The 15,754-nt window shown below is 51.8% G+C and overlaps 1 protein-coding gene across 6 annotated transcripts in view; it reads left to right on the forward strand.

The window, feature by feature from the left end:
• Positions 1–13,816: 13,816 nt before the first annotated feature.
• The window catches only part of TNFRSF8 (TNF receptor superfamily member 8), a 62,043-nt gene continuing 60,105 nt past the window's right edge, over positions 13,817–15,754 (forward strand). For 3 of the 6 annotated variants that reach the window (XM_082687666.1, XM_082687670.1, XM_082687669.1), the window contains exon 1: positions 13,873–14,226. In XM_082687666.1, coding sequence (XP_082543792.1) covers positions 14,164–14,226 — 63 coding nt within the window. In that variant the 5' untranslated portion in view covers positions 13,873–14,163. Of the gene's footprint in view, positions 14,227–15,754 lie in introns of all 6 variants that reach the window. The other 3 variants (XM_082687665.1, XM_082687667.1, XM_082687668.1) reach the window with 2 other exon arrangements.

A 15,754-nucleotide genomic window follows, 5' to 3' on the forward strand; every position in this document is an offset into this window, starting at 1 on the left:
ATTGCCAATATTGTCCTGATTTTTTTTTAAATTACTTATTTGAGAAAGAGAGAGAGACAGCACAAGTTGGGGGGAGCAGCAGAGGGAGAGGGAGAATCAGGCTTCCGGCTGAGCAGGGAGCCCAATGTGGGGCTCAATCCCAGAACCCTGGGATCATGACCTGAGCCAAAGGCAGATGCTTCACGACTCAGCCACAACTCGTAAGGCTGAGCTGCATCAGGGTGCATTTCAGTAGCTCTGTCCCTGTCTCGGGTGACAGCATTTGGCTTCCATAATTTGATGAAGACACAGGCTCTCTTGCCATACACAAGAGCCAAGTGAGGAATCTGCTGGTTGCCATGTGGGAACAAGTCGGCGGTTTTCGGTAACTCACCACCCTTTAGGGCGTCCGTGACAGCCATGTTTTTATCGTTCGTCTGATCCATCATTCCCTTGGTCATCTCTACATTGTCGTCTCCCCTTTCTTGAGGGGCATCGGTATCTGGTTCAATCACACCTTCACTGTCTGTTTCTAGATCACTTTCCTCACTTGATGGTTCATTTGTCTTTATTTTTTCCTACACCTTCTTCCTGTTTTTTCTTCCTTGACATTGTCTTCTGATTTAGTTTTATGAGTTTTAGGAGTAACAGGTAGCATTTTACTTCCCCTGCTCTCCACCCGCTCCTGTAGGAAGTAATGCTTGGATCCCGCATTCAGTGAAGACAGTAATAACATCTCATACCAATATGCCCCTCACATTCTTTTTTTTTTTTTTTAAGATTTTATTTATTTATTTGACAGACAGAGATCACAAGTAGCCAGAGAGGCAGGCAGAGAGAGAGGAAGAAGCAGGCTCCCTGCTGAGCAGAGAGCCTGATGTGGGCCTCGATCCCAGGACCCTGAGACCATGACCTGAGCCAAAGGCTTTAACCCAGTGAGCCACCCAGGCCAATGCTTTTAAAACGAATCCTCATACACTTCCAACGAAGCCTTACAGCAGCACACGCAAAGGATATTTTTACACTGAATATTCGAGAAACCCATGCCTAAATTATCCATCTGGAACAATGCAGACTTTAAAACGCTGGATTACAGGATGTGGGCATTACTCTGATGGACCGGTAAGTTGCTCTAGAGCAGGAGAGATAAGCTCATATTCAGCCATTGACATCTGCAACCCGAATTGAAGCTCTTAAATAATACCATAAGTAGGCAACTGCCCCTTAACAGGATCGCTGAGGGGAGCCCGGGTGTCTCAGTCAGTTGGGCATCTGCCTTTGGCTCAGGTCGTGATCCAGGGATCCTGGGATCGAGCCCCACATCGGGGTCCCTGCTCGGTGGGGAGCCTGCTTCCCCCTCTGCCTGTGGCTCTGCATACTTGTGCTCTCCATCTCTCTGTCATAAATTAATAAAATCTTAAAAAAAAATAAGATCTATCCTTGGGTTAATAAAGCCTCAATGATACAAAGAAAATCACCAGCATGGTGGGAAATATTGGGAATTGGTTTTAATGCAAATTTAGCGACACAAACTGATGCAGATGGAAATAATATTTTTTCTTATTGACGCAACCACTGGATGTGCAGTGGGCGGGAACACACTGGTCAGCACAGCATCCTGTTGAGAATATACCCAGAACCCATCCGCCCATACCAATTTACATAGCCAACCGAGTCAGCTTTGATGAATGTGGTGTGTTACCCAGGAGTCCAGGCCCCCATATTATCGTATTATCAAGAGAAGATGCTGGAAGGCTACATGCTGTATGAGAACTGGAGCCCCAAGGGACACCTGCTTTTACCAACTCCTCAGGCCAAATATGTTTGAACCTATTTTACCTAACCCTCTGGGGATTGTATACAAACCCATGCCACAGAGCGTAGAAATAATCTTCCAGAAAGAACAACTCAATTTGTGCTATATACAACCTGAATGTAACATTTAGGGCACAGAGCTAGGAACAACTACCTACAAATGGCCCAGCTGACCATCCCCCTCCCCATGGATAGGATTAGGTTTGGAAAGCCTATAATCCTGGTAGGATTAGGCATCATTGCTAACCTAATTTCCTCTGGAATTCAGGGAGCAGAGGTCCAGACTATGAAGCAGGAATTATGTGCATGTATATACCACATGATGGGGCACCTGGGTGGCTCAGTGGGTTAAGCCTCTGCCTTCTGCTCAGGTCATGATCCCAGGGTCCTGGGATCAAGCCCTGCATCAGGCTCTCTGCTCAGCAGGGAGCCTGCTTCCCTCTCTCTCTCTGCCTGCCTCTCTGCCTACTTGTGATCTCTGACTGTCAAATAAATAAATAAATAAAATCATAAAAAAAAAAACCAACAAAACACTAAACACATGAACCCCCTGCTTCATGCAGTTGTCAGTTTAGGTCCCAAGATCTCCTCACATTCAGAAACCTGTATTCCCTGTCTCAGCTGCGCCTGGTTACCATGCCTACCAATGGGATTTTAACTAGAACACCAACCGTAAGGGCCAGACCTTCCCACAAAATGTACTTTGTCTCAGAGATATCTGCATAAAATAGTTGCCCTAGAATGGATCAGCGCCTCCAGAGAGCTTGGAATGATGTTGGAAACATCATTGCAATGGGGACAATGTATTCTTCTGACTGGAGGGAATCTCTTTTAGATTAGACACCTCTAGACCTGGAGTTGTGACAATCTAGGGCAATGTAAACTCTCATGGTTAAGACTATTAGGGGGTCAAAGCTTATTAGCATATGACACACATGTTGTGCCACAAGGATGTGGTGACATTGTACTTGGGGCAACACATACACGCTTCTACTCCTGGCCTAATGAATGTTTGTTACCCAAAGAGATGGCATTCCAATGGTCTCATGCCAGGTATTATACCTGGCACGAACAAGAAATTAACGCTAATCTTTTCCCTTTAAAAAGAACATCATTGAGGCGCCTGGGTGGCTCGGCCAGTTGAGCTGAGTAACTGCCTTCAGCTCGGGTCATGGTCCCGGGGTCCTGGGATCGAGACCCTCATTGGACTCTGTACTCAGCGGGGAGTCTGCTTCTTCCTCTCTCCTTCTGCCTGTCCCTCTCCCTGCTTGTGCTCTGTCTCTGTCTCTGTCTCTCTCTCTGTCTAATAAATAAATAAAATCTTAAAAAAAAAAAGAACATCCGTTGAAAATTTATTTTTGGACAGGGACACTTTATTTATTTTTTCAAGTTTATTTATTAGGAATCTCTACACCCAGCACGACCCTCGAACTCATGACCCTGAGATCAAGGGTCACGTGCTCTTCTGACGGAACCAGTCAAATGCCCCTGGACATGGGACACTTTATTATTTTTCTTTTAAAGATTTTATTATTTATTTATTTATTTATTTGACAGATCACAAGTAGGCAGAGAGGCAGGCAGAGAGAGAGGGGGAAGCAGGTTCCCCGCCGAGCAGAGAGCCTGATGTGGGCCTCGATCCCAGGACCCTGAGACCATGACCTGAGCCGAAGGCAGAGACTCAACCCATGTCCAGGCGCCCCAGACATGGGACTCTTTAACTGGGTAATTTCCATTAATAGTTTTTCAGAGGTCATGCTAGAATGAATGATATTATTATCACCATAAACGATGAATGTATGAAAATGTTGTATGCTGTTAAGGTAACATTTTTAGGTGAAAACTTAGAAGGACTCAGAGAAGTCCATCAGATCTTACCCAGCGAGCCTACCTACTTCGCAACGTGCCACATGGACCATGCATGAGGCCTTTGCACTTGACACAACCTAGCTGTACTGAACAAAAATATATAAAACCTACATGATGAGCATTCCTTTCTAGAGTTGTTAGCGAAACCCTTCAAACCCATGATTTGTTCTGGCTCATGGTCTGACTGTAACCCTTTAAAATACTTAAATTGGGATGGAATCCTGTCTCTACACATGTTTGGGAATCCATTAGGGAAACTCTATTGCTTTCAGTTATTATTTTTGTTGTACATTTTATTAAGCATGCTGTTAGAACGCTAAACACCCCGAGATTCAAGAGGGAAAAGTCACAAAAGACTATGCTTAGCCATAACCTTTCCATTCTTCTCTAGATGGGCCCAGAGCTAATGTCAAAGATTCCATATGTAATTTCGGACTTACAGCTGTCTATTGTTGGAAATATGATTCTTATTTTGTTTATTTGAATTACTTTGTTGACTCGTTAACTTACCTTCAATAAATCTAGATTTGGTTTTTCTTCTCTCTTTTTGACTTAATTTAATTATTAGATGTGAATTTGAGTTGAAGTTTGTTGACTGATGATTGACTGATTTCTCCAACACGGAGCTGAAACGCACAACGCTGAGATCAGGACCTGAGCTGCGATCAAGAGTCAGATGCTCAACCCACTGAGCCCCCCAGGCACCCTGGAGTTTTCTGATTTAAATCCTTACTTCATTTTGCTTGATTCAGTTTAAGGTAACTAACTTGTTTGGAATTGATGGGATCTTTACCTTATGACATCAATTAATGTTTCATACGGTTCGGGTTTGGTTGATTTTGTTCGACTCTCATTGAAAACGTGACTAAGTCATTGACATCTGCCTTCTTCCATGTGACCAAACTAGGCCTGTTACGCTACCTCGAGACACATTCGATGCCTGCATGACTCTTACGGATGTGTGATGAGCAGTTGCGGGCAGCCTGTAGGGAACAAGATGGAGTCCCTCATGCCAAGCAGGGGCCGGTGTCAAGCAATGCTGCGGGCAGTGAAGGGGGCTGCAGCTCCGAGATCTCGCTGAGACACGCACCAGCTGAGGATGCCCCAGAACTGAGAACCAGCAGAAGCAGACCAGGTCTGCAGGGGCCGGGAATGACTAAATCCTTCAGAAGGGGAGGATGTTGGCAGCAAACAGTCAGATTTTCAGACACGACCCCTCTCTGTCTGATCACCTCAAAAAAAGGCAGCTGTACCTGAGGCTCTGCCTGATGGATCTCCGAATGGAAGCCTGGGGTCTGGGGACTGTCCCTGCCCTGACTTACTGCCTGACTTCTCCTTAGGGTCAGTGTCAGTCCCGTAGGAGAGCGGGTGGGAAGCGACTCATTCTCCAGATCTTTCTCAGCCCTTACACTTGGGGCCACCTTCTTAGGCAAACCAGCAACGCAGTAAGAGGGAGTGACTGAGGACTGTGGAGGACAACTGTAGGGTTTTTCTCAGCCCCGAACAGGGTCCCAGTCTCCAAACGCAGCCAAGGCCAGAGTTGGGGCTGGGCCCCAGTGTCCCAAGATCTCAAGAATAGCATGCCTGTTGAGCTCCTGACCCAACCAGGCTTTAAGACCTCTTGGCTCCAGTGTGGAGGGAGAGAATGTCCTGGGTGTAGGCCTGCCTCTTCCTCAGTGTTGTGGAGGGACTCAGGGGACCAAAAGGCCAGAGGGATTTTCGGAATGAACTCCACACGCTGATGGGCAGCTCCTGCCAGGAACAGGGTCCCTCCTGGCTAGGACTGTGGCCTGGCCTGTCCCCCCATCCCGCACTGGCAAGCTGTGATGGTGGCATGACCACGGCGCCCCCACTCTGTTCCAGGTTATACTTTCTGAGCCTTCTTGTCTCAGCCTCTACGCTGCATCCCAGGAGAGATCCCCAGGAAGCAGGGCCGTGCAAAAAAATCCAAAAAATGTGCATGAAGCCAAGCCCATTCCTATCAGTGGACAAGACAGGCCATCCCTGCTCCCACAAGCTCCCACCCTAGGGGGAAAGTCAGGCTTCCAGCCAACAGTTTCAGACGAGGGTGTGAGGTTTTCCTTGAAAGGAGTGAACAGGGTGAGGTGAGAGACACTGGTGCCAGCAGCTTGGGGGTGGGGGAAGGTCTCTTTGAGGCCATTTCCTCTAAGCCAAGACCTGAAGGATGTTAAGGCAGCATTTTAAAAATTTATTTTTTTAGGGCCGCAGGGCTGACTCAGTGGAGCATGTAACCCTTGATCTCAAGGTCTTAAGTTCAAGCCTCACGTTGGATGTAAAGTTTACCTTAATAAAAATTTTTATTTTTTCACGGCTTTATTGAGGGGTCATTGACATATGTACTTCACCTATTTAAAGGGCACAATTTGGTGTTTCTGCATACATGTACACCTATACAAGCACAACCAAGGTAGTGAACATATCCGTCACCTCACGAGTTTCCTTGGAGGGCCAGTGTTTTGAGAAGTTGGGGAATAGCATTTCTGACAGAGGAATTAGCATGTGCAAAGGCCCTGTGACAGGGTCAAGCTTGGTGGCCCCAGGAGCAGAAAGGAGGCCAGTGAGGAATATGTTAGGGGATAAGGTGGTGGGGGTGAGGGCCAGGAGCCCCACCTGGGGGGTCTTTCTGGCCCAGGAGAGAAGCTTGGTTCTAAATCTAAGTGCTTCCTTGACACCCTCTTGAATGGTGAGTGGGCAGCTACTTAATACTTGGCCATCAGACCCTCTGGTCCTGGTCCCCCAAAGCTCTTCTGAGAAATCAGCCATGTGGGTCTTGACACCCACTAATGACTTAGTAAGTGGTTTCCCCCAGAAATGATTTACATTTTCATTAGGGCCTTCGATACCTCCACCCAAGGGAATGACTAATGGTGGACTTTCAGGCTAAGGGGCAGGCCCACGGACGGAGCCTTCATCAATCACTCCTCGGTCTCCAAATTCTCAGCCTTCAGAAAGTGAAGCTGGCTTCTTGAATGTTTAGGTTGTAAGTCACGATTTGAGCCCCGGGTGCCTCTGACCCCCTCACACCCTCCAGGGTTGGTCCTTGGGAGTCTCCCCCGCGGCTGGACTGCCAGAGACCCAGCTCATGTGGGGACGAAGGGGAGTAGACAGAAACACTAAGCCAGTCCTCATAGAGCAAACTCCTTTAGAACAGACTCTCCAGGAGCTTGAGAGCAGGTTCCAGGACAGCCAAGAAGTGCGGGCTACCCCTGGGACTTTAGGACATCACGATCTGGGGGTGCAGCTACCACCCTGGAGAGGGGAGAGGCTTACTCTAGCGTTACAGACTTGGGTTTGAATCATGGCTCTCAAAACTCAGTAACTGGGCGTGCCTGGGTGGCTCAGTTGTTAAGCATCTGCCTTCGGCTCAGGTCATGATCCCGGGGTCCTGGAATAGAGCCCCGCATCGGGCTCCCTGCTCAGCGGGGAGCATGCTTCTCCCTCTCCACTCCCCCTGCTTGTGTTCCCTCTCTCGCTGTGTCTCTCTCTGTCAAAAAATAAAAACAGATACAAAACCTCAGTAACTAGGTGTCTTGGGCAGGCTATCTCTCCAAGCATCTGATTTCTCATGGATAAAAAAAAAAATCACCCTTTTAAAAAAAAACCATCACTTTGCAGGGGTACAGTGCCAGGTACCTTGAAAACACTTTTGACTCATTAATTCTGCATTTTTTAAAAAAAACCAGATGTCCATGTCATGCCAGGCTCTGAACATGGGGAGCCAAATCCTTGTCCCGGGTCTGTAGGGGGTGGTTCTTTTTCTCCTAGGAAGCCAGCAGACCCCTGGCCTTGATTTTTCCATCCGCAGGGTGGGGACAGCACTCCCTGGAGGGAAGACTGGCTCATGGGGACAGGAAGGCCCCTGTGAGGAGCGGTCGAGTGGCCTCCCCCCAGCTCTCCTGTCCAGACACCCAGGATCAGGGGCCTCGCTGTGGGGACACGCCCGAGGGGGCACACTCTTCTCACCTGAACCGCTCTCACCATCAGTTGCTTGTTTCTTTCTTGTACCCGAAGCCTCTGATTCCGTGATTAATATTGGACCAGGCTTGGTTTCCTGAGAGTTGAAATGACTCACCCCCATTCACAACGGCCCTACTGAGCAGGAAGGTCTGGGGGAGACAGGGACTCCGTGACAGGGAGCTGAGGCCCACGGAGTCATCGCCGCCACAGTCTGGGCCTCGGCCACGTCTCTTTCCCTCTCTGCTCTTAGCTTTGTCCCTCTGGAAGGTGGAAGGAAATACTGGAAACTAGAAGGAACTGTGGGAGCCCTTGGCCCCACAGGGTTAAAACCACCTCCTGTGGCTCAGTCCGGAGAGCAGGGCCTCCCGATGGTGTTAGTCACATACGCCTTTTACCCTCTTCAGTTGAGATCACTGTTCGTATTTTGCATGAAAAAGATGAGGCGCAGAGAGGGTGAGTGACTCGCCCAGATCCACACAGCTAGTAAGTGGCAGAGATAGAAATTGATCCAGGCTGTCCGCTGTCTGGTTCTAGCATCTCTAGCAGAGCCAGACGTGTCCTGCAGGAGCCCCCAGACCCGGATAAGATCCAGCCTTCCTCTGCCTCACTCTCCCTGGAGCCTTGGACCAACAGGACTTAGAGCAGACGGTCAAATCCCAGCCCATTTCACAGATGAAGGCACTGAGGCCCGGAGGGGGATAATCGTGTGCCTGGATGCAGACCCGGAACCCGGGCCCCCTACTCTTTCCGTCTAGTCTTACCACCCCTCAAGCTGCCACCTCTCAGGCTGGAGCCAAGAGTGAGCCTGGACCTGGGCACTGAGGCCTGGGGAAGGGCCCCACAGCAGGGGGACCAGCAGGCTGCTCGCCTGTGCCGAGGCGCAGGGGATGGTCACCCCTTTGGCGTCCCTGGAGGGCCAGGGGGCACCTCTGACACCCCAGAGCTCTCCCCTGTGGACCTGCCACGGAGCCCGAAACCCCTGTGTGAGTCACTCTGGGCTGGAACGGTGAATGCCACGGTAAACTCACCCCTGCGCAAGGGGAACACCAGACTATGAGCGTTTCATCTGTGGTCCCCAAAGGAGAGGTCTGGGGCCAGAGCGGGCGCCCTGGGTCCCCATTGGGGCAAAGGGCACATTTCTCTGCTTTAATTAATTTAATTCTGGGCTCATCACAGGCCTTGGAAGGCTGGCCGGCAGTTTCCAAATCCACGCCTGGTGGAGAAGGAATCCTGTCGCCCCTGGACTAGGATCCCCTCCGGGTACTCATGCACCTGTGCAGTCCCCGCCCACGCCGGGAGAGTCAGTCTCTGTAAGCGGCAGCCTAGTGTGGGAGTGACGAAACATGACTTCTGAGGCTAGATCATAAGACCCTGTGGCTTCCATCTTTTTCTATGGGATCACTTGCTCCAGAGGAAGCCGGCTTCCCTGTTGCGTGCTTGGGTCACCGTGACTCGGCCGTCTCCTGCCCACAGTCATGGGAGTGGCTGACGCTGGGAGCAGGGCATCCAGTCCCAGCCAAGCCTTCAGAAGACTGCGACCCCAGGGGACATCCTGATGGCAACGTCATGAGAGACTCTAAGCCAGAATCACCCTCCTGAGCTGCTGACCCACAGAAACAGAGCAATGTAATGTTTGTTGTTTTAAGCTGCTAAGTTTTGAGTTACACAGCAACAGAGAACTAATAACGCTCGGAGAAAAGAAACCCTCGTGACATGGCTGGACCAGGACTCCTTTACCAGTGCCCTTTCTCCTGGGAAATCAAGGGTGACAGAAGGAGAAAAGAAGGCAGCTGAGCCCCGAAGGTCAGGCAGGACTGGAGCCGAATCCCAGCTCTACCACACTCTAGCTGTGTGACCTCAAGCAAGTTACTTAACTACTCTGAGCCTCAGTTTTTGCATCTGTGAAGTGGGGACAGCAATACTGACTTGAAATCTTCTTGCCAGGATTAAATGTCTGGCCAAGGGCCTGGGTAGCCTGCTTGGGGGCTCTGCAGTGCTGGAGCTTATCCAACCAGCTGGGGAACCCCTCATGTTTGTTCTTTCCCAACTTCAAGGAGTGAACTTCCTGCCTCCAGCCCTCAGTCGCCACTACTCACCACCCCCTGAGAAGCCAGAGCTGAGTGACCAGGATCCAGCCTTGAGCTGGGGAGACTTCTGGGGTGTTTGAGTTGGAGGTAGCCCGACTTATAGATCCCTCCAGAGAAGCCCCCTAATGGAGAGTCCTACTTCCATCAAGGCTCCCAAGAAACATACTCAGAAAAGGAGCTGGGCTAACCAGACCAGAAGGGTCCAGGCTTTCCTCTTCTGAGTTTCAGCTTCCTTACCGCCTGCTGCTGCCTGTGGCAGAAAGAATCCTTTTATCCGGGGAGGGTATTTGGGGGCTCTTTGGGAGTAGGGTTCCCAGCTGTCGGGGAAGTCCCTGGATTTCCTGAGCCAGGTTGGAACCTCGTGTCTTACACAGCATCTCTTTGGTGACAGGCTCCCTGTGTCCTTTGGAGGGCTTCCTGCCATGCCTGCCTTCTGCCCTCTTCCTCTGAGATCAGACGGTGTGGGCAGGTGCGGCTCACCTTCCTGCCTTCTGCAGGCCCGGGGACTGGCTTCGCTCTGGCAGGTATGGCCCCTGTGATCCCACAGCAGGGCCGGCCGCTTGCCGCGCCGTGCATGGGGCCCGGGGACTTCCCCTCCTGTTCTTCAAAGCACTTTCACGCTTGTTAGGGGGTTCGCCAGCGGCCTGGAACCCACAGGAGGTGCCCAGTGGGCTCTATCCAGCGCCTGCTCTCTGGAGTCTCACCAGCCACCACTTTCCTGCAAAGGCTGCAATTTCTCCAGGAGAGGCTGGACCTCCTGGGGGCTCCAACCCGGTCTCCGGCCACCAAGCATGCCCTTCTCTCTGCAGGCCAACTATGGTCCTGCAGCCCTGTTCCAGGCACCGTCTCAGGCTCACGAGGCATCCTGGTCCTCCAGAAGCACACGGTTTCCTGCGACAGAGGGATACACAAACCAGTCATTACAGTCATGACGCAGTAAAGACCAGTTCTAGAATTGAGGTACCAAAAAAACGACAGAAACCGCCATTCTGCCTGGGAAGATGGCTGGGGGAGGGGGAGGGGGAAGGGAGGCTCCGGGAAAGTGAAAACGAGGAGATGACCTTGGAGCAGGCTCTGAAGGTGAACAGGAGTTGTAAAGTGTGTTCCCGGAGGACCGGGATGGGTAAAGGCATGAAAGAGACAGCAGGGACAGATGGCACGCGTGGCTGGAGCAGAGGACATCGGGGGAAGGGGAAGCTAGAGCCATAGGACTGAGCCAGGAGATGCAGGGTCTCCAACACCACTGGCTTGGAGGAGCGCTGGCCCAGTGGATTCGCTGTGCTGGGCCTTGGTCCCTCACCTGGTCAAGGGCACGAAAGAGGATCTTCCTCATGCGCTTTCCCGGAGGAGTCAAGGAGCCAATGCCTAAAAAAGTCTTAGCACAAAGTAAGCACTCGAAGGCAGCTCTTGTTGGGGCACCTGGGTGGCTCAGTGGGTTGAGCCTCTGCCTTCAGCTCAGGTCATGATCCCAGGGTCCTGGGATTGAGCCCCTGCTCAGCGGGGAGCCTGCTTCCCCCTCTCTCTCTGCCTGCCTCTCTGCCTACTTGTGCTCTCTCTCTCTGTGTCCAATAAATAAAATCTTTTTTTAAAAAAGGCAGTATTGTTATTGCTATTAAGTAAATAATCTGATTTATTTATTTATCTCAGTAGGTCTTTAGAAATGATCTGATTTTTCATGGGAGAGCACCCCCGCCACTGCACCTCTGCAAGGGTTCTGTGTGGGGGAGGGCGGCTGAAAGGTCCCTGGAGAAGCCCAGGAAGGCAACTTGGGGCAGTGGGGGGAGACACAGGTTCCTAGAGCATCGCTGTTCCAATCGCTGTTTGTGGATGTGTCGTATTCCAGTAAACAGATGTATCACAGTCCGCTTCGCCCCTGTTGCTGTCATTCTTGGGGTATTTCCAACATTTATAAATAATGTTTTAGGAAACATCACTGCGTGTATGGTTTCCCTTTATCTTTTTCCAGTTCAACCATTACCTTGATTCTTTTTCCTTTGTTAGGGCGAAATTACCGAGCCACAAGTTGTAAACAGTGTGTGTGTGTGTGTGTGTGTGTGTGTGTGTGTGTGTTTTGTAGGGGGCTTTTGCTAAAAATTGCCATATTGCTTTCTGAAAAAGGTTGTGTAACACTTCCCAGCAGAGTATGAACGCATACTCCCATTTCGCCACCATTTTGGGGTTGGATTTTACCGAGGTTGTTTTTTAATAAAGAAGACCAAACACACACAACACGCACACACAAACACAAAAAACCCTGATGATTCAAGAAGTCTAAGAAGGTATGAAGGTTGCATTCATTTGCATCTCTTGCTAGAAAGGTGGAATTTTTAAACCTTGTAATGACATGCGTGTGTATTTCCCCTGGGTCGGCCGTGTTGGTGGTGGTGTTTGGTTATGCATAGGGGGTTCACTAGAATTTATTTATTCAGAGGACCGGCTCTTCTATAGCAGAAAGCCCTGAACAGGGAAGCAGGTGTCCTGGGCTGCTCCTGACCCTGCCTCGCTCGTGAACAGTCAAGGGTGGTCGCCTCCATGATCACTCACGTAATTGTTTGACATGGTCTCAGCTCAAACACGCCAGGGCATGCTCCCCCAGGGCAGAGCCCAGAAGGGGGTCTTCCGGAAGGATGCACAGTTACAGGAAATTTTTCCAAGTAGAATCCAGGAGCTTGAGGAAAGTCGGGTGGGGCGGGAAGGGTAGTTATGGAATGTTCTGGTAGGAGACTGCCGGCGGTGTTGTGGAAAAATAATCAGACATCAAGGGACACTCGGAGCAGCAGGAGAACTCGGATTTATTTTACCCTGGTGGACCTGGATAGACGAGCTCGTGCTCTAAGTTCTGGGCCCGGGCAGTGGGGTTATGGGGTTTTTACAGGGGACTGCCAGCAGTTACGTTCCAAGGGGTATGCGGACTGCTGGTAGGTGGGTTTAAACTGGGCGAGCGGGGCTGCATTAGGTGGGACCAGCAATGCAGGGAGCCTGTTTATGGAAGGAGAAGTGGCTGGTTATCTCTTACTTCCAGTAGGGCTTCTGGTTATCTCTGTTTCTTCTTGGTAACTTTCCATCTTCTGCAGCCTCCTGGCCTGGGCCTGCTCTTTCTCCTCTTCAGTAGGTAATTTTCCTCTTCACTAGGACCAAGGAGATGAAGGCGTTTCTGGAAGATGGGGGACATCTTGCAGGGACAGACCGAGGTGTAGAATCCTGAGGGCCACGGGGCCGTTCTGGGCTCAGGGAAAACAACTGGCCATTTTACATCCGAGCCCCTAGAACTGGCTGCCTATTTCTCTGTCTTCAGGTCTGGAAAAAAAAAAAAAAAAAATACAACACAAGCAAATGAGCCCGTGACCCGCAGTCTGGCTGTTGGATGCTCCGTATGTATGCTTGGAAGGTAGAAAGAAAGCAGTAGAGAACTCGTGGGCTGGAGAAGCACTGGAAGGGAAAATTATTCCGCTGCAAATGAGAACCGAACTTGAATGAGAATTGTATGGTTTCTTTCTTTTAGGTAGGAGTTCCAGGCTCTTCCTCTAGGCAGAAAACTCTCAGAGGGCAGGGAAATATTTGTGGATTGACAACAAAATGCTCTATATACTCTGTCCAACAGTTCCTTAGTCAGTCCATCGGCCTGTCCACCCATCCAGGCACCTGCCCGGCCACCCACTCACACACCCATCTCCAGGGTGCTCTGTTCCCTCACCCACCCACACACCTCTCATCTATCTATTGATTTATTTTTTAGCAACTATTTATTCAGGGGTGTTGGCTTTTTCTGCAGCCCCCTGCCTTCCGCTGTCCCTTCTAAAAGAATCCCCAGGGCGAGAGAGAAGGTCTGGGTTGACCCATGTCACAATCAACTCAGGTCTAGCCCTATGTTGGGGTGGGGGTGCGGCGGGACTATTGTGCTTGGAGCCTCCCAATCTCCTGAGTGCCTCCCCCCACCTCCAGGGGCAAGGGGTGGTGGGCAGGGTCTTGGGGGGCGGCGGGGAGGGGGGTGAGCTGCCTTCCCAGGCCCTCAGTGCCCCGGGGGGCAGGCAGCAAACTCCCTGGAGCCGGGAGAACAGCTTCTGGCCAATCAGGACAGGTCTTTCAAAGAGCAGGAGGGGAGTGTGGCTTGTCCTGAGTCATCTCTGCACGTGTTTGTCCGCGCTTTCTTTTTTTATTTTAGCGTTCTTGGAAACCGCTCTGGGTGCCAGTGCACCTCTGGATGGTGGGGGAAGGGAAGAGTTAAGGCAGAGCCCTCAAAGAAAGTGCAGCCCACTTTTGAAGTGACTTCACAGCTGCGGCCGGCGCCGGGGAGGTGCGCTGGGGGAAGTCTGCTGGCTCCGGAGGTTCACCCAGGTGTTGCTCCGGCTCTGGCCCGGCACGTGGGCGCAGCGCGCTTCCCAGGCCGCCTGGGTGGGCACCTCTCCCCAGCCGGCTCAGCCTTCCAGCCCCCGGGATGTGCCCCCTCCACACCATGCTGGGACTGCTCCTCCTGGGGGTGCTGGGAGCCTTCCCGCAGGTAAGAGAGCAGCAGGTGCCTGGGAGGCGCCCGTGGTCCGGAGCCCCCTCCTTGCGACTGCTGCTCTGCGCCCCTGGCAGTGTGGGGAGCGTGGGGGGACAGCGGAAGTCGGGGAGTCTCTGCACCTCGTTACCGCCCAGCTGGGGTGAGGGGGGCACAGGTGACAAACAGGGGGAGAGGAGCCTGCAAGGATTCGCAGGTGGGAGGTTGGCTGACAGGCAGCTGCTGGGGGCTCTCTTCCCCGGCCCTAGCCGAATGCCGCAATTATTCATTCAATCAGCAATAATTGAGCAACAGGGGCTGCCTGCTGGAGGTAGGCTCCTCGCGGGTGGGGGTCCTGGGCAGCCCAGGTGGGGCCTCCGTGCCCAGAAGAGGTTGGTGCTGGGGCTCTCCTTGCTACCGGCCCCTGGTCCCTAAAACGGTTGGCGAGGGGAAGTTGAGTGTGGGTGAGACGCGGGAATGAGGGTGCTAGACGGGTGCCAGATTCGTACTTTTGCCCTTACCCCTGTCTGACCGATGCGTGGATCCCGGGCCCTGGAGCACGTGGAGCACGTGGTAGGTGGCCGCCCCTGGAAAAGGTCAGCGATGGGGCTGACGTCTGCTGGAGGAAAACCCCAGAACCGCATCTGGGGACTGCTCTAGGAAAACGGAGCCCTTCCCTGGTGGCCAGCACCGAGCTAGGCATGGGGTGGGAGCAGAGCTCGGATTGACCGGTCAAGGTTTACTTTACCAAGGGCACTGAGCACAGGGTCTGAAGAGGAGAATGGCCTGTGGCTGGCCGTAATTCCCTGGTGGATACAGTAAGTGTCCGTGAGACACCTGCAGGGCACTGGTCTGAGCGAGCGCAAAAGGCGGGAACAGCAGTGGTTTGTTGCGGGGAGGGCAGGCCCCGTCCTTTTTAGTCTTACAGAAAAGGGCGGCCCTATTGTGGAGGTCAGCCCTGTTCATCCCACCCTCCGGGCAGGGGCGAGGAGGGAAGGGGAATGGGCTCCAGGCAGGGGGAGGAGGAGTATAGGTGGAAAAGGGAGACAAGCACACTTCATAAACGCCTGCCCATGTTTCATTAGTTGTAGACGGGTAGGTCGGGTTTTCCATATATGATACAGAACGTGCGGTTCTTCATTCGGCTTTTACGTCGGCAGCTTGTCTTAGAAATACTGTCGCAGCGGCAATCCTGTTTCTCTTTATTTCTCATTCCCCCATGTTTATCTTGGGAAATGCTACATAGTATTCTACCAAATGGGGGCTCCATAGTTTTCTTTATTTAGGTCCCTGATGGGTGGGTGGTAAGTTTCCTCCCACCGTGTTGTCTGTTTGTTTGGAATTGTAATGGACCGCATTGCAGGGATGCCTTTGGGAATGTGCAGGAATGTGTACGCTTCTTTCCCCAGGGAAGAAGCTGACGGGAGGAGGCAGAGGGAGAAAGTGTACGCAGGTGATAAGATGCCACCAAATGGGCTTCCAGGGTGGCTGCACAATCCCCCTTCCTCCCCCGCCCCCCAAGCAGTGCCTGAACCGAAGTGACTTC

Source organism: Mustela nivalis (genome assembly GCF_964662115.1).
Source record: "Mustela nivalis genome assembly, chromosome: 10".
NCBI classification, from domain to species: domain Eukaryota; kingdom Metazoa; phylum Chordata; class Mammalia; order Carnivora; family Mustelidae; genus Mustela; species Mustela nivalis.